Source organism: Erythrolamprus reginae, chromosome 5 (assembly GCF_031021105.1).
Source record: "Erythrolamprus reginae isolate rEryReg1 chromosome 5, rEryReg1.hap1, whole genome shotgun sequence".
Taxonomy (NCBI): Eukaryota; Metazoa; Chordata; class Lepidosauria; order Squamata; family Dipsadidae; genus Erythrolamprus; species Erythrolamprus reginae.
In genome coordinates, this window is record NC_091954.1 from 35,071,166 (window position 1) to 35,095,090 (window position 23,925).

A 23,925-nucleotide genomic window follows, 5' to 3' on the forward strand; every position below is an offset into this window, starting at 1 on the left:
CTCTTTCAGTAAAATAATATTTTCTCATGTTGCTTTTGATCTTTCCCCCAACTAACTTCAGATTGTGTCCCCTTGTTCTTGTGTTCACTTTCCTATTAAAAACACTTCCCTCCTGAACCTTATTTAACCCTTTAATATATTTAAATGTTTCAATCATGTCCCCCCTTTTCCTTCTGTCCTCCAGACTATACAGATTGAGTTCATTAAGTCTTTCCTGATACATTTTATGCTTAAGACCTTCCACCATTCTTGTAGCCTGTCTTTGGACCCGTTCAATTTTGTCAATATCTTTTTGTAGGTGAGGTCTCCAGAACTGAACACAGTATTCCAAATGTGGTCTCACCAGCATTCTATATAGCGGGATCATAATCTCCCTCTTCCTGCTTGTTATACCTCTAGCTATGCAGCCAAGCATCCTACTTGCTTTCCCTACCGCCTGACTGCACTGTTCACCCATTTTGAGACTGTCAGAAATCATTACCCCTAAATCCTTTTCTTTTGAAGTATTTGCTAACACAGAACTGCCAATACAATACTCAGATTGAGGATTCCTTTTCCCCAAGTGCATTATTTTACATTTGGAAACATTAAACTGCAGTTTCCATTGCTTTGACCATTTATCTAGTAAAGCTAAATCATTTACCATATTACAGACCCCTCCAGGAATATCAACCCTATTGCACACTTTAGAGTCATCGGCAAATAGGCAAACTTTCCCTACCAAACCTTCCCCTATGTCACTCACAAACATATTAAAAAGAATAGGACCCAGAACAGACCCTTGTGGCACACCGCTTGTAACCTGACTCTGCTCAGAATACTCGCCATTAACAATAACTCTCTGATGTCTATGCTTCAGCTAGCTGCAAATCCATTGAACTATCCAGGGATTAAGTCCAATCTTCACTAATTTATCTATCAGCTCTTTATGTGGAACCATATCAAAGGCTTTGCTGAAGTCCAGGTAGGCAATATCCACGGCACCACCTTCATCCAACACCTTTGTGACATAGTCAAAGAAATCAATGAGATTAGTCTGACATGATTTGCCTTCAGTAAAGCCATGCTGATTTGGGTCCAATAAGTTATTGTTTTTTAGGTGCTGATTTATCCTCTTTTTGAGTAGAGTCTCCATCATTTTAACTACAACTGATGTCAAGCTAACTGGCCTGTAGTTACCAGCTTCTTCTCTACTGCCCTTCTTGTGAATAGGCACAACACTGGCCATTCTCCAATCCTCAGGAACTTCTCCTGTTAACAAGGATTGGTTAAACAAATCAGTCAGGGGGGTAGTAATGACAGATCTGAGTTCTTTAAGAACTCTGGGGTGGATGCCATCTGGACCCATTGCCTTATTTATCTTTAATCGTTCAAGTTCTTCTAAGACATCGGCTTCTAAGATCACTGGAGCTGAATCCGTACAGCTGGAAGCAATGCTATATCCCTCTATAGCAAGGTTCGACAAACCCAGGCGCCTGGTCGCCAGTGGCGCCTAGAAAATGTTGTCTGGCGCCTCAGCGTTTCCCAACCGGTGTTCCGCGGCGGTGTTCTTCAGCTGGGCGGGGCGCTGCCGGTACTCCCGCTCGCAGCTGTCTCCTGCTTGATGCCGCGCTCCTGCTGAGCCCCAAAGAAAGAAGGCAGGAAGAAGGAGAGCTCCATTCTTCGCACCTTTTTCCCGCCTTCTTTCTTTGGGGCCCAGCAGGCCAGCGCCGAAAACCGCGGCATCGAGCAGGAGGCGGGGGACAGCTGCGAGCGGAAGCCCCAGGACGGAAGTACCGGCAGCGCCCCGCCCAGCTGGAGCTCCTCTTTCGTCGACGGCAAGTGTCCGATGGGAGCGGGGGGGGGGGGCGTCGGGGGAGATGGCGGCGGCGAGAGGGATCGCTCGCTCGCTCTCTCTCAGCTGACTGCAAGTGGGAGCCCTGACGGTGGCGGTTGGACGTTCTGCTGGACGTCGTACATGCTGGCGCTGCGTGCCTGGCATATACGGTGTCCAGCACCACGTCCAGCTGCCGCCGTCAGGGCTCCCGCTTGCAGTCAGCTGAGAGAGAGAGAGAAAGAGAGACATATAAGAGGCAGAGAAAGAGAGAAAGAGAGACATAGCAAGAGAGGCAGAGAAAGAGACAGAGCAAGAAAGAGAGACAGCAAGAGAGGCAGAGAAAGAGAGATAGAGAAAGAAATAGAAAGAGAGACATAGCAAGAGAGGCAGAGAGAGAAAAAGAAAGAGAGACATAGCAAGAGAAAAAGAGAGACTTAGCAAGAGAGGCACAGAGAGAGAGAGAAAGAGAAAGAAAGAGAGACATAGCAAGAGAGACAGAGAGAGAAAGAGAGATAGCAAGAGAGGCAAAGAGAAAGAAAGAGACATATAGCAAGACAGTGAAAGAGAGAGAGAGAGCAAGAGAAAGAGAAAAAAGCAAGAAAGAGATAGCAAGAGAGACAGAGAGAGAGCAAGGGAGAGAGAAAGACATAGAGGAAGGGAAGGAGGGAGAGAGAAAGAGAGCAAAAAAGAGAGGAAGAAAGAAAGAGGGATGGAGAGAGAGAATGAAGGGAAGGAAGGAAAAGAGAGAAAGAGGGAGAAATAGAGCGAAAGGGAGAAAGAGAGAGGGTTTTTTTGTCCAAACTTTTCTTTAGCCCGCCCCCCCCCCCCCTTTCAGTGTTCCCCAGGATTTTGAAAATACGAATAATGTGCCGCGGCTCAAAAAAGGTTGGGAAACACTGGTTTATAACGTTTGTAATGTTTTTTTTGTTAAATTAAAAACCAAGTTTGCTTAAAAAAAATTCTGGCTCCTAAATTTTTTGGCTGGCTCCTAGATTCTGAACAACTTTGTCGACCCCTGCTCTATAGTATTATTTTGTACGGTGTCTTTTGAGAAAACTGAACAGAAGTAGCTATTGAAATGGTCAGCGATCTCCTTATTCCCATTAATGCATGTATTATTCCCGGTACTAAGTTTCGTGATGCCGCAGTTTTTCTTCTTCTTATCACTAATATATCTGAAGAAGGTTTTATCCCCCTTCTTTACAGATTTGGCAATTTCTTCCTCTTTTGAGGCTTTAGCAGCATATATTATCTGTTTCGCCTCCTTCTGTCTCATTTTATACACCTCCCTATCAGCTATACTTCCAGACTCTTTATACCTCCTATAGGCAGCCTTTTTTTCATTGACTATAGCCCTTACATCATTGCTAAACCATAGCGGTTTCTTCTTCCTTTTACCTTTAGTTATTTGTCCAGTGGCTTTTAAGATGGCCTTTTTTAATACAGTCCACTGGGTGCTCGCTCCTGCCATTTTATCCCTCCCCTTTAATTCATTTTCTAAATATTCCCCCATTGCATTAAAATTTGTTTTTCTGAAATCCAATACTTTGGTTGCATTATAGGATTGCTCACAATTAGTTTTTACATCAAACCACAAACATAGATGGTCACTGCATCCTAAATTTTCTCCCACCTTGATATCTGAAACCCAATTCCCATTCGTAAAAACTAAATCTAGAATATTCTCCCCTCTAGTTGGTGTCTTAACCAGCTGTGCCAGAGCTGCTCCTGTAAAGGCCTCTACTATATTCTTACTTTTGCATGTAAGGGCACTGGGGATATTCCAGTCAACATCAGGCATGTTGAAATCACCCATAACCACAATATCTCCCTTTACTGCCATTTGGGTAATTTCATCCACCATCTTGTTGTCATATTCCTCGGATTGCCCTGGAGGCCTATAGATCAACCCAATTCTAATGACAGAACCTTCTTTATTTTGCATGCAAATCCAGAGAGTCTCTAGATCTTGACATGTATTGTGAATTAGTGTTGTTTTTAGACTTTCTTTAATATAAATGGCTACTCCACCTCCCCTTCTCTCTATTCTATCCTTCCTATACAGTGTATATCCTGGTATGGATATTTCCCATTCATTAGAATCCTTAAACCATGTCTCAGTTATGGCAACCAGGTCCAAATTATCTCTATATATTATGGCCATTAATTCACAGAGCTTGTTGCTCAAGATTCGAGCATTCGTGCACATTACCCGAAGAACATTATTTTCATTATTAGTTTGCCCCTTATCATCAACAACTACATCTATTTCATTTGCAGCTCCCTTTTCATAAGCTTCCAAAAACTGCTTTATCCTCATTGGTCGGGGACAGAAATCACCCACATCAGTTACATCTCTGTCCCCTTTACCTAGTTTAAATGCCTGTCCAAAAAAGTTCTGAATTCCTCACCGAGCACCTGGGTACCTCTGTATGATGGATGCAAACCATCCCTCTTAAACAACTCCCTATTAGACCACCTACTGACATCATGACTTACATAGCCAAAACCTTCAGCATTACACCACTGCCTTAACCACACATTAAACTCTCTGATACACATTGTTTTATCCTCTTGGCCACAAACTTATTATGATTTATGTATGGTCTATTTGGGTTGTGTGATCGTTTTTTTATTATAAGGGTTTTAAATACTGTTTTTAATACTGGATTTGTACTCTGTATATTGCTTTTTTATTTTTATTTTGCTTTTTAAATTTTTTTTAATTTATTTTTTGTAAATATTTTTAATTGATTTTTAACAATTTAACATCACACAACATAAAACAGTGCGTAGTGAATTGTGCCCACCACCCCGACATACACACATTCCCCACCACCAAATTGGGGGTATTTCTTGTATAGTCCACTTAACCCAAGAGCAATATATCGGTTTACATATTATAGAGTGATTCCAATTTATTTCTTGTAGCTTGGTCTCGGATTCTGCTCGTCATATATCATCTTACCTTGTCCCACCGTCCCATCAGCTGTCCCAACTCAGTTTCATTATCCAAATTTATCCTTTTTTCCATAATTTCAAATTGAATATGGTCCACCATGTACCTATACCAATTTTGCATTGTCCATTTTGTCGCATCCTTCCAACCCAGAACTATTACTGCCTGAGCGCTTTCTATTGCTGCTTTTTTTATTTCTCTAAATTCTCCCATCGCATTACTTTTTACTAGTACTGCCATTTCCTTAGTGATTGTCCATTGTATATTTATTTATTTATTTATTTATTTGTTTATTTATTTTATTACTTAGATTTGTATCCTCTTTCACTTTTTGCCAAAATTCCTGCACTATTGGGCATTCCCAAAACATATGCATAAACACTCCTTTGTCTTGACACCCATGCCAACAGTTCCCCCTGACATTCTGCTGAAAATGTGCGAATTGAACGGGAGTAAAATACCACTTATGTAATATTTTCCTTCTCATTTCCCTGATTCCTGTATTTTTAATTTTCCTTATATCTTCTACTATATTTTCCATTTCTTGTACCTCTACTAATATCTCATTTTGCCACCATTTAGTCAATCCATCAATTGTATCCCCTTCTGACTGCATTAGCAATTTGTATATATTAGTTGCTTGCGCCTTTATCCCCTCACTTTTTTCTCTTATTATTTTCTCTAACCCTGTCTCCTCCCTCCATAATACTTCTTTATTCTCCCTTTCATTTAGATATTTACATATTGCATTTATTTGTAGCCACCTTCCCTTACCTAACCACCATTCTATACGATTTCTACTTGGCCTGCCATCCTTCTCGTATAACTGTTCTATCTTAGTTATCCCTCTTCCCTTCAACTCTCCTATAACCTTATTTAAGTTAGTTTCATTTTCTCTATTTATTACATAAAGCGATGACAGTTTAGATTTATATAATCCTATTTTCCCCTGCCATTTTTTCCAAATTTCCATAGTCCCTTTCATTGGGCCTATTAATTTACCTATGTCACTCCTATTCCACTTTCTAAAAATTAATTCTCTATTGTTCATCCCGTTTATCTGTTTTTCCAATTTCACCCATTTATTTTCATCTAATTGCAACTCCATTAACCTTTCCATTTGAAAAGCTTCCCTATACAGCTCCAAACATGGAACTCCCCATCCCCCCTCTTTTTCATTCGCAATTAACCACTTTTTTCTTATTCTTGGTCTCTTGTCTTCTTCAATCCAATAATTTAGTTTTTTGTCCCACTCTTTAACCTTACATACCGATAGCCCCACCGACAGCACCTGGAATAGGTACATCATCTTGGGAGCTATCATCATTTTTAAAGCTCTTATTTTAGAGAGTCTCCTTAGCTTTTTATCTTTCCAGCTCCTCATCTGTTTCAACATTTTCCTCCATATTAATCTATAATTAATCTCTTCAATTTTCACTGGGTTTTTCAATAACCAAATTCCCAAATATTTTATTTTTTTAAGTCCTAATTTCAACCCTGATTCTTTCCTAATTTCTATCTGTTCTCTCGGATCTATATTTAAACACATAATCTCTGATTTTTCCATATTAACTGACAGTCCTGATTCCTGCTTAAACTCTTGTAAAATATTTATTATACCTTTAATCATCTCCATCGGGGTCTGGGTCAATATAATTGCATCGTCTGCAAATAAATTTATTTTCATTTCTAATTCCCCTATTCTATATCCTGCCCAAGTGTTATCTTATTAGCTAAGATCTCTATTGCTATTACAAATAATTTTGGAGATAAAGGGCATCCCTGCTTGGTGCCGTTTAATATTTTAATACTCTGCGTTCTTTGTCCATTCACTCTTATATACGCTTCATTTCCTTTATAAATCTCTTTTATAGTTTCACAAAAATTTGCCCCCATATTTAGTTCATTACATAATTTATATAAATAGCTATGGTTAACTTTATCAAACGCTTTATAAAGATCTAATTTCAAAATTCCCAATTTCCTTTTAGTAGCGATAACATGGTGCATCACATTCATTACATTTCTAATTGGTTCACTTATTTTCCTTCCCTTCACGAATCCATATTGATCCTCTTCAATTATTTTTGGTAAAATATTTTCTAATCTATTTGCCAGTATTTTCATAAATATTTTATAATCCTGATTTGCCAAACTGATCGGACTGTAAGACCCAGGCTCTCTTAAATCTCGACCCATCTTCGGAATGGTAACAATTTCTGAAAGCTTCCATGTCTGCGGGATATCACGATTTAACAATATATTATTAAACAATTTCCCCAAATGCGGCAACAACACATTCACATAAGTTTTATAGAATTCCCCTGTAAACCCATCTAGGCCCGGTGCTTTGGCTTGTTTTAACCCTTTAATTACTCTAGCAATTTCATCTTGTGTAATTTCTGCATTCAAAATTTGTTTATCTTCTTCACTTACTATTTTCCCAACCTTGAGGACTCCTATCTTCACTTGCTCCTCTTTATACAAATCTTCATAATATTTCCTCATTATCTCCTTTAACTGGTCATTACCATATCTAACCACTCCACTAGTGTCCCTCAATACATGATTTTTCTTTCCTCTTCTTCAGATATCTCGCCATTTGCTGCATTGATCTTGTCTCCCAGCTCTGTATTTTTTGTCGCATCGTCATTTTCATCTTGTTCCATTTAATCTCATCATACACCATCAATTGTTTCTTTTTCAATTTCAATAAGTTATTCCAATCTCTACTTTTAGTTAATCTTAACTGCTCTTGTATCAAATCTATTTCCCTTATCTTCCTTTCCCTCTCTCTACCCCACCTCTTCCTAATATCTGCTTCCATACATATACATTGTCCCCTCATGAAGGCCTTACATGCATCCCATACAATTGATTGTTTAATACCACCCACATCATTAATTCTAAAATATTCTGATAACTCTGTTTGCAATTTCTCTTTATCTTGTTCCCTAGCAGTTACAACTGTATTATATCTCCAAATTCTTTGATTACGTTCCTGACCTATTTCCAATTCTGCCAATAGTGGGGCATGATCCGATATCCATATACTTTTAATGTCTACTTTTTTAACTTGTATATTGCTTCCCCTATTCATTAATATGTAGTCTATGCAGCTAAATGTATGATATCTTGCTGAATAATATGTAGCTCTGTTTAAAATATCTGCATGTAGATCCACCATATTAAGTCTGTTTAAATGTAACATCCTGCTATTTGCAATCCCATTTGTTAATTGCATATTAAAATCTCCTGCCAAAAAAGTTGAGCCCTCCATAAAGTTGTCTAACTTCCTCTTAGTATTTATTATAAATTGTTTTGTTTTCACATTTGGGGCATAAATTGCTGCTAATGTCAGCTTCTTTTGATTTATTTTCCCTTTAACAAATATCCACCTTCCTTCTCTGTCTTTCTGAATTCCCACCTCTTCAAAATTAACCCTCTGATGAATCAGAATCGCTGTGCCTCAGCTATTTTGTGTTCCTCTAGATTCAAACACCCATTTCCCATTTCTATCATTAATCAATTTATCCCTTCCTCCCCTTCTTTTATGTGTTTCTGTCTAAATCATAATATCCACCTTGTATTGCTTAGCCATCCTTAATATCCTAAAACGTTTCAAATCCAATCCCAAACTATTCACATTTAAAACCATTATCTTACACTCCATCATAATATACCAAAATCACCCTTTTCCCCTCTTGTTTTGCCCTTGGTTTATTTCCCCCCCTTTCTTTACCCCTATTACCCCCCCCAATGTGCCTCCCCCTGTGCTCCCCCCACTAAGTGGGGAGAAGACAAGAAAAAAACTTGCCCATACATGAGGCACATTATCTGGATTGCGTTCCCACTCAACTAGCTCCTCTTTCAACCCTTTTTAATTATAATAAAGAGAAAACTTCTCCCCCCCTCCTTTCTCCTTTAAATAATTCCTTCTTTAATTTTAAATTCTTAAACCACCTTTTTCTCCCCCTTAGACTTCCCCCACTGAATGACAGATATACAGGAATCCCAAGGTATCTCCAAGAAAAATAATAATAATAATAACAATAATAGTAATAGTAATAATTCTTTTCCTTTCTTTTTTTTTTTTTCACAACAAGACAAGGGACCAAACACCATCACTTTCTGGCTCTCTTCTCACGCAGAGCCCGTGTTTTTCTCTGCTCCTTTCTGATGGCCTCCACCTGCCCGCTTAACTCCTTCAGCTGCTCTTCCCTTCGTCTTTCCTCCTCGTCTGCGGTACTCCGACCGTCAAAAGCCTCTTCTCCTTCATGTGCTAGTGCTCCAGTTTCATCAAACTTAATCCCCAGTTGATCCAATAAAGCCTTTCCCTCCTCCAATGAACGTGCTCTGTACATTTTATTTTCCTGGAACACCAAGATGGCCACTGGGTAGCCCCAGCTAAATCTGGTTCCACTTTGATATAACCGGCTTGCAATTGGTTTCAAAACAGCTCTCACTCTCAGAGTTTCCCAGGAAAGATCCCTCAGAACCCTTATCTCATTTCCGTCTTGTTTAAGGCTCGTAGAAGTCTTCAAAGATTTATAAATCATCTCTGCTTTTTTTTCACTGAGGAAAGCGACAATTATGTCTCTCTGCCTCCCGTCTCTTCTCGGGGGACACCCAGTGAACTCGCAATAAATCTTCCAAGCTGACATGTACGCCTGTCTGTTTATTTAACCAAGCACAGACAGCTTGTGTTAACTTTGAATCAGAGGCAGAATCCATTCTGAACCCACGTAAACGCAAATTCCTTCTTCTCTGTCGGTCCTCCAAATTAGCAATTCTATCATTCATTTGTTTTATTTTTCCATCGTAATCCGTCACTTGTTTTTCAACTTTCTGTATCTTTCCAGCAGAGGATTCCTCCTCCTTTTTAATCTGAAGCCAACTCATCCATTGCACTTTCTACTTTAATAAATCTCTGCTCAAATCCAGAGCAAATGTCCAGCAATTTATCCAGTTTTTTTTCAATGTCCGCTAAGCTGGAAGCGTCTTCTTTTTCCCCTCCCTCCGCCATTTTAAGATTTATTGTACTCACTTATCACTTCCTTGTTACAGCGAAAGCATCTCCGTCTTTGCTTGAAATCGTAAATCTTCAAATTCTCTTTGATGCCTATAGACTCCTGTACCTCCTATTTTTTTCCTAAGAAGGATTTATAGTATTTTTAAGGGAGAGAAAACCCTTTACATTATATATTAATTCGGAGCCAGAGGTGAAATGCCTAGAAATCAATTCGGCACATGCGCAATCCTACTCTGTATATTGCTTGTTGTGAGTTGTTCCAACTCTTCGGAGAGGGGCGGCATACAAATGTAATAAATAATAATATTAATGTTTGACAACATATTTTATGCTCTTATTTCATCATCCAGCTTTACCATTTTATATTACCATATTTCTCTCTGTGTTCATTAAGGGTGATCTATTAGTTCCCATTTTTCATTTTTTCCATTTTAACAGTGTTCTCCCCCCCCCCCACCTCCACATTTCATTTTTAAAGGATAAACACTCTGATTTTTATAGCACCTTTTAAAATTATGTAAGAGCAGGAAGCACTCCAAACAATCAAAACCTCACAAGTCTGTACTTATTTGTGAGCACAATATTGTTCTAAATGTTTACTGGTGTTGTTGGAATCAATTCCAAAGTTATGTCACATTTAATATGATATTGATTCTCAACACGGAAAATTTTCGTTTGTAGTAGAGCAGTTGCAATTGCCTCCTTCTCCTCTGCAATATCTGAATTTGGCGTAAATAAGTCTTGATAAGCCTTGTAACCGAAGGAGGGTGATAAAGCTCATTTATCCAGTTTTGTCAAAATAAATTGTAACTGCTTGACAAAGAGATGAGAAATAAAGCTTTTACTGATATAAACACATTCTGATTCAATACATGTGAAATCAAACTCTCCCTCCCTCCCTCCCATTTTTTTTTTTTTGCTGAAAAGCAGGGTAAATCATGGAAAGAAATGTATGTAGGTGAGGAAATTGTACCATGATAATAGCCGATATCCATGGTGAGACAGATACTTGCCATATTTTTGCTACAAGATGTTGAAATTTGTTTCCTCCCAAAAGCAGTTAACTAAATTTTTTCTCCATTGAAGCATTCCAGTTTAGCACACCACAGGAACTAAAAAAACCCACAACCCACCCTTTAATACTTTGCCAGGGGGAAACTTAATTTTTTCATGATTGGCTGTTAAGAAAGAATAGCCACTTAAAGCTTCAGTGCATAATTCAACAAAGAAAAAGACACAATAGCCAAAGGTTTCTGTGCACATATGCATAATAAAAAGGCAAAATAAATTATTAACACAAGCTCAGCAAGGAGCGGAAAAGGAATGAAGCCCCAGGGTTACATTAAAATCTACAGGCATTCAAGCTTTACATAACAGCTTCTTCCAGATACAAAAAGTCAGTTTGATGAAGATCAGCAAAGCAAGATTCTGATGAGACAGGACAGAAAAGAGTTCCAAAGACACCAGTTCTTTTTAATCACACACTGACTCATGCACGATGGCTTATCCCAAGGCCACGTTGATGGCAGTCAACCACAGGCCCTCTAAGTCTCTCAGTATGGCAGGCACATGAATCCCATTTTGGGGAACTGCAAATTCTCAGAAGTAATGTCATGAACTCCAGCCCTTGGACTTTGCAACATATGGTACTGATGAAGATGCTTCTGGAGGTTGGTAAGACCCACGTTTCATCCTCAGATAAATTTGTGGTTGCAAAATCTGATGAGAGCTCCTTCAGCAGGTATGTATGCATGTGTATGTATGTATGTATGTATGTATGTATGTATGTATGTATGTATGTATATGTCACATGTTTTTGCTGAATTTGAAAATTAAGGGAGACTAGAATAGATCTATTTTGGCCTCATCAGCTAGCCATACCCTCACTGGGACTTGAACTTGCATCCTTTGCCTTGTAAGGCAGAGAATTAACCTCTAGGCTACAGTATCCAATCCCTTCAGCTCGGTACCAGGGAAGGATTACATGGTTTTTTGTGTTGAATATGAATGGATATATATATATATACACACACACAAATACATACAAACATACATACATACATACATACATACATACATACATACATATATATACACACACATATGTTAAATGTTTTTAGCTGGAATTTTAAAATTAAGGGAGACTAGGATGGTCTCATTTCGGCCTTGTTCTGGCCTCATCAGCTAGCCACACCCTTTCCTTTACTGGGATTCGATCTGGTGAACTCTGCCTTGTAAAGCAGAGAACTAGCAGTTAGAGCTATCAGATCAGAACCCTTCCAGCTCTGTACCAGGGAGGGGGTATATGTTTTTTTTATGTCGGATGACCCTGGTATATTTTAAGGAATGTCACAGCTCCTTTTTTGCCTTTAGGCCCAACCCAGGACCACTACAAGGCAGTTAATATATTTTATAGCCGACAACTATATTCTGTATGTGTTAAACACATACAGAATATAGTTGTCGGCTATAAAATATATTAACTGCCTTGTAGTGGTCCTGGGTTGGGCCTAGAGGCAAAAAAGGAGCTGTGACGTTCCTTAAAATATACCAGGGTCATCCGACATTTTAAAAAAAAAACATATATACATATATATACTGTATACATACATACACACACACACACACACATATAGAATCCAATTAATTAAAATCCAAAAAACTGAAAACCAATTAAAGTACACTCGTATCCATTCAATCAACAAACTCACCATACATTCATGGGCCAGAGGTTTGTGTCTAATGACCCCAAGCCTTTTCAGGATAGATAAGTCTTCAGACTCTTACAAAAGGCGAGGAGGGTGGGGGCAGTACGAGTATCACACTGTGGTGGGCGTGGCTTATGCATTTTGTTTCAACATCTTTCAGTGCAAATTGGGTGCTCTGGGTGGACCTCCAAATGTTGCTACTGGAACTGCGTTCCTGACCATTCCTGTAGGAGCCCATCACTGAATATAGCCCATCTATCTGGAACCCACACTACACATCGGACATTAATACAATTGAGAATGTCCAGAGATATTTCAAGAGAAAAGTACCCCACTCCCTTGTTCACAACAGAATATTTTATGCCACTAGACTTGAAATTTTGAACCTAGAAAATTTAGAACTATGCCACCTTTGATCTGACCTAAGTGTAGCGCACAAAATTATATGCCACAATGTCCTACCTGTCAATGATTACTTCAGCTTCAACTGCAACAATACTTGACCTCGCAATAGATACAAACTTAATGTAAACCGCTCCAAACCTGGTTGCAAATCATTCGACTTCAGCAAGAGTGGTCAATGCCTAGAATAAATGACCAAACTCTTTAATTTCTTCCCCAAACCCCCAAAACTTTAACCTTAAACTGTCTACTGTTGACCTCACCCCATTCTTAAGAGGTTTGTAAGGGGCGTGCACTAGTGCACCTACTGTCCCTGTCCTAAAGTCCCCGTGCATTTTGTAAAATACCATGTACTCAAAACCATGATTATACTTTTATATATTCAAATTACTTTATACTTTAAACATTATACATGCTTGACTAACTAACTAACTAAATACATACATACATACATACATACATACATACATACATACATACAGAAATACATACATACATACATACAGAAATACATACATACAGAAATACATAAATAAATAAATGAATGGTTTCCTATCTCAGTGGAAGAATGGTGTCATTACAAGGTTATGAAATATACAAGTGACTCACTGGTTTAAAGAATCTGGATTCCAAATACAGGTAGTCCTTACGATGACAATTGAACCCAAAATTTATGTTGCTAAGTGAGACAGTTGTTTAGTGAATTTTGCCATATTTTTTTAACTTTTGCGCATGCGCGGAAGCAAAAATATCAGCAAAAATCACTGAAGTTTGTAAGTAGAGGCATTCTTAGGTAGAGGCACCACTGAAAAAAGTGTCATGACCATTTTTCAGAGTTACAACTTTTACAGCATTCATATTTGTGATCATTGTGATCACTTTCTGTGCCATTCTGACACGCCAAATAAAATAGCAAGAGTCACTTAATAACCAGATTAGTAATTTATCAACTGCAGTGATTCACCTAGCAACTGTGGCAAGCAAGGTCATAAAAAGGGGGCAAAACTCACTTAACAAATGTCTCACTTAGCAACAGAAATTCTGGGCTCAATTGTGGTCGTACATTGAGGACTTACCTGCACCACAAAACCTTATTCAGTCATGGGATTGGATTCATTTACTTGATTATGTGGATTTCAATTCTCAGAATTCCCCAGCCAACATCCTGGGAGTTGAAATGCACACATCTTAGAGGTACCAAGCTTGAGAAACACTGGTTTACTTGTTAAGTGGAGATATGCCGTTATTATAAACAGTACGAGTTCGCATATGGAACAAAAACTTGAAAGCAGCAAAGAATTTTGTTCACGCATTTGCAAACATGGGTATGCACAGAATGAAGCATCCTTTAGGTTTTTTTTAATCCTCTTACACATACTCGCCACCCTCTTCCTCTTTATGGCACAGCATCCTATCATTGCAGTTGACCTTTTATTAGAATAGAATACAATTCTTTATTGGCCAAGTGTGATTGGACACACAAGGAATTTGTCTTGGTGCATATGCTCTCAGTGTACATAAAAGAAAAAGATACATTTGTCAAGAATCATGTGGTACAAGTATCAAAAACATTTACCTTTTATTTTCCTCTAAAAGACCCTTCCATCTGTAAGTCTGTAGAGATTCTCAGTCAACCAGGTCATGGTTGTCTCAAAGGTCCCTTTTAGGGATTTTCTTTGTTCTTTTGAAGACGTTTTGCTTCCCATCCAAGGTTCTTCAACTCTGATAGGATAATGGGGAATGGAAGAAATCTACAACACAGTTCTTTCAACAGTCCCAAAAGGCTCCACGCCCATTTGCACCTCAGGTGACCCTGATGACCAGGTGGGCTGCTCTGTGCCTCTGGCATGCACGTATGCGCATCCGAGATTTTGCTTCTGCGCATGTGCAGGAACCAAAATCTCATGAGGGGATGCGTGTGTGAGAAACCTTTTGGTATTTTTTTTGCTTCTGTGCATGTGCAGAAGCAAAATCTCACTCGGATGCGCATACGTGCATGCCGGAGGCATGGAGCTGCACTGGCACAATGGCGTCAACCATACTGATAGGAACCCGCTACTGCTGATGACCCAAAAACCTAGAGGTGGCCTTAATGACTCACTAAAATAGGGGTCTCCAACCTTGGCCACTTTAAGACTTGTGGATTTCAACTCGCAGAATTCCTCTGGCGTTGAAGTCCATTAGTCTTAAAGTTGCCAAACTTTGGAGGCTCCTGCACTAAATGACTTCTTGGGTGAGAAGCGAAATGTTTTCAAAGAAAAACCATAAAGTACAACTGCCTCTTGAAAAAAAGGATATTCGGGATAGATACAATTTCTTTTCTCCACAGGCATTACAGTTTCTGTAAAAAATACCATAAACTCTTTGTTTCCCACGCCATTAAAGAGGGAGCGCTTTCCTGAAGAAGATACAAATACAGTACACAAAATTTTTCTTCTTCCTTTCCTCAAAAAACAAACACCACAACAGCTGTGAACACCGCAAGTGCGCCGCTTTCTTTGGCGTTCTGCGCAAAAAACACCCCCTCCCCGAACACCAGCTAACATCGGGCAAACTAAGTTTTTAAAAGAAAAACTACATTTCCCAACATGCAAAGCACGTTAAAGGCGCAGGGCTTGTTTTCGTTTCGCTCCGGGTGCCCCCCACGTGGATGGAAGATGGCCGCGTTTGCGGACCTGAATATCCTCTACTTGCCGGAGAGAGAAGCCTTGCAGAAGTTGGTGGAGGCTGCGGCGCATCGTGAGTTTAGATCCGTGCCTTCTCTAAAGGCGAGGGTGGCCGGGGTGTAAGAGGAGACGGCTCCGCTATTTCAGAGTGTAATAGAAAATCCACGAACTAGCCTAAACTGGAGGTGGATTTCCTTTTTTTGCCATTCAGTCTCGCCACCTTTCAAGATTGTGCGAATGGTTGTGTTGAGTAGGGGATCAAGAGGGGAAATTTGCTTTCAGTCTAAATAGAAATGGCACAAGCACGCATCCCTTTTGGAAGATTTGGAACAAGACCAGTAAAAAACTATTGAAATAAAATGTACTGAAATAAAATGGCTTTTGATTATTGCCCATTGCTACCTATTTCCCCATTGTTGCTGTTTTCACAGAGTGAAATGGTTGCATGTGGGTTAAATTCTCTTCCTTAAAATAATAAATACTCTGGATGTGTTCAAGGACTATAATGTCACATTGGGTTTTTTAAAAACCGTTTTTTAAAAGTTTTTTTTTCACAGGAAAGGAAAATCACAGCTCTAAGATCTGATGTAAGTTAGAATAGCCCTAGGCATGCCATTGAATTTGGGAAGATTTTAATCTATATAATGAAAATTTAAGAAAAAGCTAGATAGGAATAAATCCAAATGCTGTAATCTAGAGATTTTTTTAATGTGCATATATAATATTTTGAAGATTGTGTTAACGATTTCATGAATTATTTCCATCCTGCCTTCATTATTATTTTTTATAATTAACTCAAGACATGTCACATACCTAATATTCCTTCCTTCTCCTAGTTTCCCAATAACAACTAACCTGGGAGATAGGTTGGCCTGAGAGACTGACTAAGGCAGAATTAGAACTTCAAATCTCCTGGGTTTAGCCTGGTGCTTTAACCCCTTTGACAATCTCAACAGTTTTAGTTTTCATTTTTTAACATTTGTTGGAATTGATACCTGCATGCAATCAGTACAGAAATACAGTATTTGGGGTAGCAAAGAGACAGATATGACTTAACAATGGAACAACAACAAAACACCAAGCATATAATATTGTTCAGGGCTCTTTTTAGTTAATTACTAACTTGTTCTTGACACTCTGTAAAATTATAATGAAATTTATCTTAAGCCTATTGGGTCTTCAGATGGAATTTTTGTTTACAATTGTGTGTAATTCAGTCCAAAGTCTCAATTTCTTTTGGTGCCTGAGAATAAGCAAACTTTATATGTATATTCATAAATTGTGTATTGCAATTCAGAATAAGACAGGAAATCATCTGGTATACATGGAAAGCAGCATGAGGATAGCTTCCAGCTGCATCAACTAAAATGCTTTTTAAAAAAAATAATCCTGCTTCTCTTGATTAACTGTATTATGTTTTCTTTTTTAAGTTGGCTATTCAACTGTGGCAATCAATTATGTTGTCAACTATGAAGAAAAGAAAAAAGTAAGTCTTCTATGAGAAACATTGATTCTTTATGACCTTATGTAGTTGATGCTTTTACAGGCTGTAAGAGTGATTTCCTTCTACAAGGGTAAAGAATGCTACAGCAGAGCAAATGTAACAAGAGTATGTGATATTTTTTTGTATATTACATAATCAGTTTGCTTTACTTTATTTTTTAAAAATGCATCTTTTTTGAATGGCTAGAAAATTGACTGGACTTTGCTGGGTTTTTATTTATTTATTTCTATTTCAGATTTCTTAACCACCATGTCCCTCAGAAGATGGGATAAGAAGCTGTTGTTGTTTTTCTGGACAAAATATGGTGTGATATTTGTGTCTTGGCAGTGATAAATCTTTGTGTGGTAGTAGTGTGAAGATAGTTGGAATTAGTCTCTGAACGAGCCTTGAAAAGCTGGTTCATTTTTCTAGCCAAAACATTTGCAGTAGTAAGCCACAAACGTTTTAATAATAAACATACAAGGTCCCTATTTCAAAGGATCTGCACAGCCTTGCTTTGTATATAGCCTCTATACCCCTGTTTTTCAAACTTGGTAATTTTAAAATGTGTGGACTTCAAATCCGGGAATTCTGTGTGGGGAATTCTGGGAATTAAAGCTCACACATTTTAAAGTTGCCAGGTTTGAAAAACAGGCTCTGTACAGATGCCAGTCAACCATTCAAAGATAATGGATCTCCCCAGAATTACCTATAACCCGTTTCCTTAAGTTCCGAGAGTCCATGGTCAGATGGATTGTGTTTGGGGCATTTGGTAACTGGCTTGTATTTCCAGCCATTTAAAGTGAGCACAATTTTTGGTATTTTTTTTACCAATTCCTGATGTTTACTTTGTGGCAAAAAAAAGCACACTGGAGAAAGAAGATTCACTTAACAACTGATGTTTATTTAACAACTACCACAAACAAAGGTAATAAAATCCACCATGGTTATGTGGTACCTACTACGATTTACCACTTTAATTCTTGGCTCAGTTAGGTTGTAAATTGAGGATAATCTGTGTAGAGTCTCTTACATGCATATGCATACACATACCATTCATGTTACAGAATTCATCTCAGCTAGAGGAAGGCACTAATTTGAAGAAGGGTCAGCCAATTAAGGGACTGCCAGAGTATTTGTATTATTCAAATGCTTGAATCATAAGATTCCACATAATTTCAATCTGGGGTTGCAGCTGAGCTGCATTTTAGGCTTTTAAGAACTCACAAATATCTACCTTGGCAAATAGGACAGTAAAACTAAAACTGAAGTCATATTATCAGCCTGCTTGGATCATTAGCATTTTTTCATTCTTGCTGGTTGCAGTGAGAAAATAATGTAAGGAAACAGCTGGGTTTTGTGAGATTCCAGATTCATGAATGTTAGTTAGTAGATTGCCCATTGTGAGATATTAATTTCTCCGTACTGAAGGAGCGGGTCCAGCAGTCACATGGGTTGCTCATGTCCAATCCGGTGGAACTGAGCCTAGTATTAAAAAAGCTTGCCGGATCCGCCCCTTCCCCAGAATTCGCTCAGTTCGCATATCCTGCGGTTGTATTGTGATAGCTCGTTCAACATCCTAACACCTTCCCTTCGTTCCTTTTCTTCAAAAGTAGTAAGATTTGTTTTATCATTATTATTTACTTGCACCAATAGCGCCAGCCGTTTGCGGCTCGGCTTTTTTCCTTTGGAGAAGTTGCGGTTTCGTTTCCCCCCGGCGGCTTTGCCGGTTACGATTCCTGCGGCCGCTTGTGGATTCTTCTAATCCTTTGGCCTGGAGGTCCTGGTGCAAGTATTAATCTATTGAATTATTGATTATTTATTGTATACAATATATTTAAGGGCTTAAGAAATACCTCCTGCGGAGTGAGACGCCTTCTAGTCTCCTGGACTTAGTCGATCGCTTCCCCTTTAAGAAATTTACGGGGCGATTTTTTCGGCGCGAAGGCCTTCGCGCCCTTTTTAAATCTAGGCCTCTCGTGTTGGCCTCCTGCCAGCCGCGTAGGCCTCAGTCCACCGCGTGGATCCCGGAGCGGGCCTTGGGGGTCCCAGGCTAAATTCTCCACTGGCTAAGCCTCCAACCAGAGTGCCTTGGTTTACTTAATTATAAAGTTTAGGGAGGCTGGCCCCGCTGGATTTGGGGGCACGAACTCTGGGTTTGCCCAGATTGTCCTCAAGTTTCAGCAGCTTCGAGGCCTCGAAGCAGGATCCATTCCTCTTGGGAAGTCCTTGAAATTCTTCTCCTTATTATTCAGTTATTGGCTCAGCCTTGTCTTCTGTTAATTGTCAGACTATGGCTACTTTTCCCAAGAGAGGCACAACTAAAGGTCCCAGAGAGGCCAGGCCTACAGGCGATGAGATTACTAGTATCCCCCAGGCCTCTTCCTCCTCTTCTCCAGGGGCCCGCCCCTCGACCAAGGTCACCAGGGCCGAGAAGAGAAGGGACCTAGCCCTACAAAAAATCCATGACAAATCAGCAAAACGTTTGAAAGTGCAGGCCCAAGTAATCAGTAGTCAAGACCCACCAGAGGCTTCTAGTCTTCCTCCTTCTGGGGTCCCTGTGTTATCTCTGGATGAGCCAAACCTAGACAGACCCCAACCTAACCTATGGGGCATAGGTCCAGAGGAACCAGATATTATTGAAGATTCCCCCCAGCCAGGATCCTCCCAGGCCTTTAGGGATTCTTCTGCCATTTCTGCTGATATTTCCAGCTTACCTCCTGAGTTCCAGTCTATTTTTGCTGTGTTGTCCAAAGCCATTGATGCCAAACTCTCCACCATCAATGAGCTTCCCTTACCTCTTCCTCCTTCTCGCTCCTCCCGCCCCTTGGGTTCTCCCCCAGCGGTCAGAGCTCCTATGCAGGATGATTCAGATTCCTCCCAGGATGAATATGAGGATATAGAGGATGATGAGGATGCTTTTCAAGGCCTATCAGATGATGAGGAATCCCAAATAAAGGTTCCTCCTCCAATTACTATTTTTCCTTCTCAATTATTCAAATCTCTCCTCCTCAAAGCTAGAATTTCTACGGGATTAGCGGCCCAGGAGAAACAAGCCTCCACTTCCACTGATCCCCCGGAGGAGAATTTACCTTACTTCACAGAGGAACAGGAGGATAACGAGGTAATTCCTATGCCTAAGTTGTTTAAAGATGCTTTACTCAAACAGTGGGAATTTCCAGCCTCTGGCCTTAATCCCTCCACCAAAGACAGAAAGTTGTACAAACTTTCCTCTTCCTATGAAGAGCTTCTATCCTTTCCCAAACCGGATGAACCTGTCAAGATTCTTCACTCGGCAGCGGCTGTGCCAGGCGAGGCGGAGGAAGTCCTCCGCCCAGAGGACAAGCGCATTGAGCAAATGCTCAAAAGAGGATTCACCGCTGATTCCTGGGCCACTAAAAGCTCTGCAGCGGCTTCCTTTTTCTCCAGAGCCATGCTGCTGTGGCTTCGCCAACTTCAACAGCATATTCCTCCCGATGACTTGAGAGGTCAACAAGACTTCAACAAGGTCTTTGCAGCTGCCCAGTACGTGGCCGATGCCACCTTGCAATCTACTAGATTTTCTGCTAAGTCTATTGCAGCTTCTACTACGGCAAGAAGACTCCTATGGATTCGCCCTTGGCAAGCGGGAGTTCGCCAAAAGTGGCAGTTATCCCAGGGTCCCTTAAAGCGCGACCTTCTCTTCGGTGATCTTCTGGATCCACTCCTCACGGAAACCACGGACAAGAAGAAAGTTTTGGGTCCAACCACAAAAAAGGCTACCAAAACGCAGTCCTTTCGTCGCCCAGGGCGCCAGCAAGATCAAGCGGCTTCCTACCAGAGATCTCCAGGTCAGTATTCCCCCCGCTTTCGTTCCCAAGGTAGGAACTCCAGGGGTAGAGGGTTTCGCTTCCAAAGGGGAGCTTCCTCTAACAGGGCTTCAAAAAAACCTAGATGGTAATCTTACCTCTATTCCCATAGGGGGTCGCCTAGCTCATTTCGCTTCTAATTGGCGTCTCACCTCCAAGGACCCTTGGGTCATTGACACTGTTCAAACAGGCCTTCTTTTAGAATTTGTTTCTCCTCCCCCTAAACGTTTTATTTCCTGCCCTTCTCCCAGGTCATCCTCAGATTGTAACCGTATGGAGGAGGCCATTTCTCATCTATTGTCCATCAGAGCCATTCAACCGGTCCCTTCCGGTCAGAAGGGCCTAGGTTTTTACTCCATCCTATTTATGGTTCCAAAGTCCTCCGGAGGTTGGAGAGCTATTTTGGATTTAAAGAAACTAAATTTATTCATCAAATATAGGAAGTTTAAGATGCACTCCTTGTCTTCTATTTTGGCTGCCATTCACTCGGGAGATTTCATGGTCTCCTTAGACCTCACTGAGGCCTACCTTCACATTCCTATAGCCAAATGCCACAGAAAATTTTTACGTTTTTCCTTTCAAGGCAGGCATTTCCAGTATAGGGCGATGCCATTTGGCCTTTCCTCGGCCCCTCGGGTCTTTACAAAGCTCTTGGGGTCCCTGGCGGCCTATATCAGGGCGTTTCCCATCCACATTTTATGTTATCTTGATGATATTTTGATTCATGGGAACTCCCTAGAGAAAGTGGAAACAGACCTTTCTGTCACCATGTCAGTCCTTCAGGACCATGGATTTTCCATCAACTTTGATAAAAGCCACCTCCAACCTTCCACATCCATTTCTCACCTGGGATCCATTATTGATTCAGAATCCTCCCAGGTTTTTCTCTCTCCCGAGAGAAAACTCAGTATAGTGGAGTTAATTTCTAGCATTTTATCTAATTCTTCAGTTTCCATAGTCACTCTATCTTCCCTTTTGGGGAAGATGGTGTCATGCATAGGCATCATTCCCTGGGCTCGCCTTCATGCTAGGGAACTCCAGTGGCTCCTGTTACCTTTTCAGAGATCAGGGCACAGCAACTCAAATCGACGCATTGTCATCCCACTGAGTGTTCGCAGATCCTTCAAGTGGTGGAAGTCTCCGGCCATGGACAGAGGATCCCCGTTCAGGTGCCCGGATCAATTTGTCATCACCACAGATGCCAGTCTATCGGGATGGGGCGCCCACGCCCAGGGGATGATAGCCCAGGGCACGTGGTCCCCGGAGGAAGCTTCCAGGCCAATCAATTGGCTAGAGTTAAGAGCCGTTTCCCTGGCTCTGAAGCATTTCTCTCCTCGCATTCCCAACCGGCACGTTCTCATTCTCACCGACAACATTGCCACGAAAAGCCATATTTGCAGACAGGGGGGCACGAGATCCAAGGCTCTCATGAGGGAGGCCCTCAAGTTGGGCCTTTGGGCGGAAAAACATCTCCAGTCATTCCTAGCCGATCACATCTCGGGGAGTCTCAACGTCCAGGCGGATTGGCTATCCCGGGCAACGATAGACCCAGGAGAGTGGAACCTCCATCAAGACCTGTTCCATCAAATCACCCTCAGATTCGGCCTACCAATCCTGGATCTCTTCGCGACCAATGCGAACGCCCAACTCCCTCGCTTCTATTCCAGATTTCCATCCCCGGGAGCGGAAGCAATCAATGCCCTCCGGAGTCCATGGCCTCCAGGCCTACTCTACGCATTTCCTCCAATTCCAATCCTCCCGGACGTGATTCACAAGGTCCTCACCGAGAGGGCCCGAGTAATCCTAATCGCCCCTCACTGGCCCCGCCGGCCCTGGTTCGCGGATCTCCAACAGCTGTCCGTCCAGGACCCTTGGCGACTCCCCGTTTCGGGGGATATGCTGCGGCAGGGGGCCTCTTTCCATCCAGACCCGGAGTGGTTCCACCTCACCGCCTGGCTGTTATCAGGAGAGATTTAGAACTGCGTGGTCATGACCCCGATTCAGTGGAGGTCATTTTAAAGGCCAGAAGGGGTTCGACCAATCGAATCTACGACCACACGTGGTCCAAGTTTCACCAGTGGTGTCTACAGGAAGGTCTCTCCCCTCTGTGCATCCCCATACACAGAATAATTTCCTTCCTTATGCAAGGCTTCCATAAAGGACTTTCCACCAGCACCCTCCGGCGTCATCTGGCAGCCATTTCATCTGTCCTAGGAGGTCCCCGCAGACAGCCTCTCCGATCCTTCCCTGAAGTTCAGGAATTCCTCAAGGGCATAGCCAACCTCAGACCTTCCAAGGTCCACAGGTACCCATCCTGGGATTTGCCACGGGTTCTCCATTCCCTCACGCAGGCACCATACGAACCCCTAAAATCGGCGTCCCTCAGGTACCTATCCTTTAAGGTAGCATTCCTGGTGGCTATTACCTCTGCCCGACGCATTTCGGAGCTGGCTGCCCTCTCAATCAGGCAGGACCTTTGCCAATTCCATCAGGACAAGGTAGTCTTGCGACTGGACCCCACCTTCTTACCCAAGGTCAGTTCCATGTTCCACAGATCTCAGGATATTGTCCTACCTTCCTTCTGCCTCCAACGAGACCATCCCTTGGCAATTAGATGGCACACCCTGGATCTCACCAGAGCGCTGAGAATCTATATCCAACGCACAGGACCCTTTCGGAGGTCAGAAGCACTTTTTGTAGCCTATCATCCCAGAGTCATGGGGGCCAAAGTGTCTTCAACAGTAATAGGCCGTTGGATCAGAGGGACTATATCTAAGGCCTATGAGTCGGCCTCCCTCTCAGTTCCAAGGAACATCACAGCGCATTCCACCAGGAGCGCAGCCACCTCGGCCGCTTGGGCGACTCAAGCCCCGTTGGAGGAGGTCTGCAAAGCAGCCACTTGGGCCTCGCCAAATTCCTTCATCAGGCACTACAAGATCGATTCTTACGCTTCAGCGGACGCTGCCTTCGGCAGAAGGGTACTCCAATCCGTTATCTCACACGATAGCAAG

At 41.3% G+C, this 23,925-nt stretch overlaps 1 protein-coding gene across 3 annotated transcripts in view; it reads left to right on the top strand.

The window, feature by feature from the left end:
* The first annotated feature begins 15,527 nt into the window (after positions 1–15,527).
* RPP30 (ribonuclease P/MRP subunit p30) overlaps positions 15,528–23,925 on the top strand; it is a 34,687-nt gene continuing 26,289 nt past the window's right edge. Inside the window, exons 1-2 of one of the 3 annotated variants that reach the window (XR_011559168.1) lie at positions 15,528–15,656; positions 17,014–17,069. Coding sequence is in view for 2 of the 3 variants with exons in the window: in XM_070752351.1 (XP_070608452.1) it covers positions 15,575–15,656; positions 17,014–17,069 (138 nt within the window). In the remaining variant the exon portion in view is untranslated. Of the gene's footprint in view, positions 15,657–17,013; positions 17,070–17,322; positions 17,392–23,925 lie in introns of those variants that run through there. The other 2 variants (XM_070752351.1, XM_070752352.1) reach the window with 2 other exon arrangements.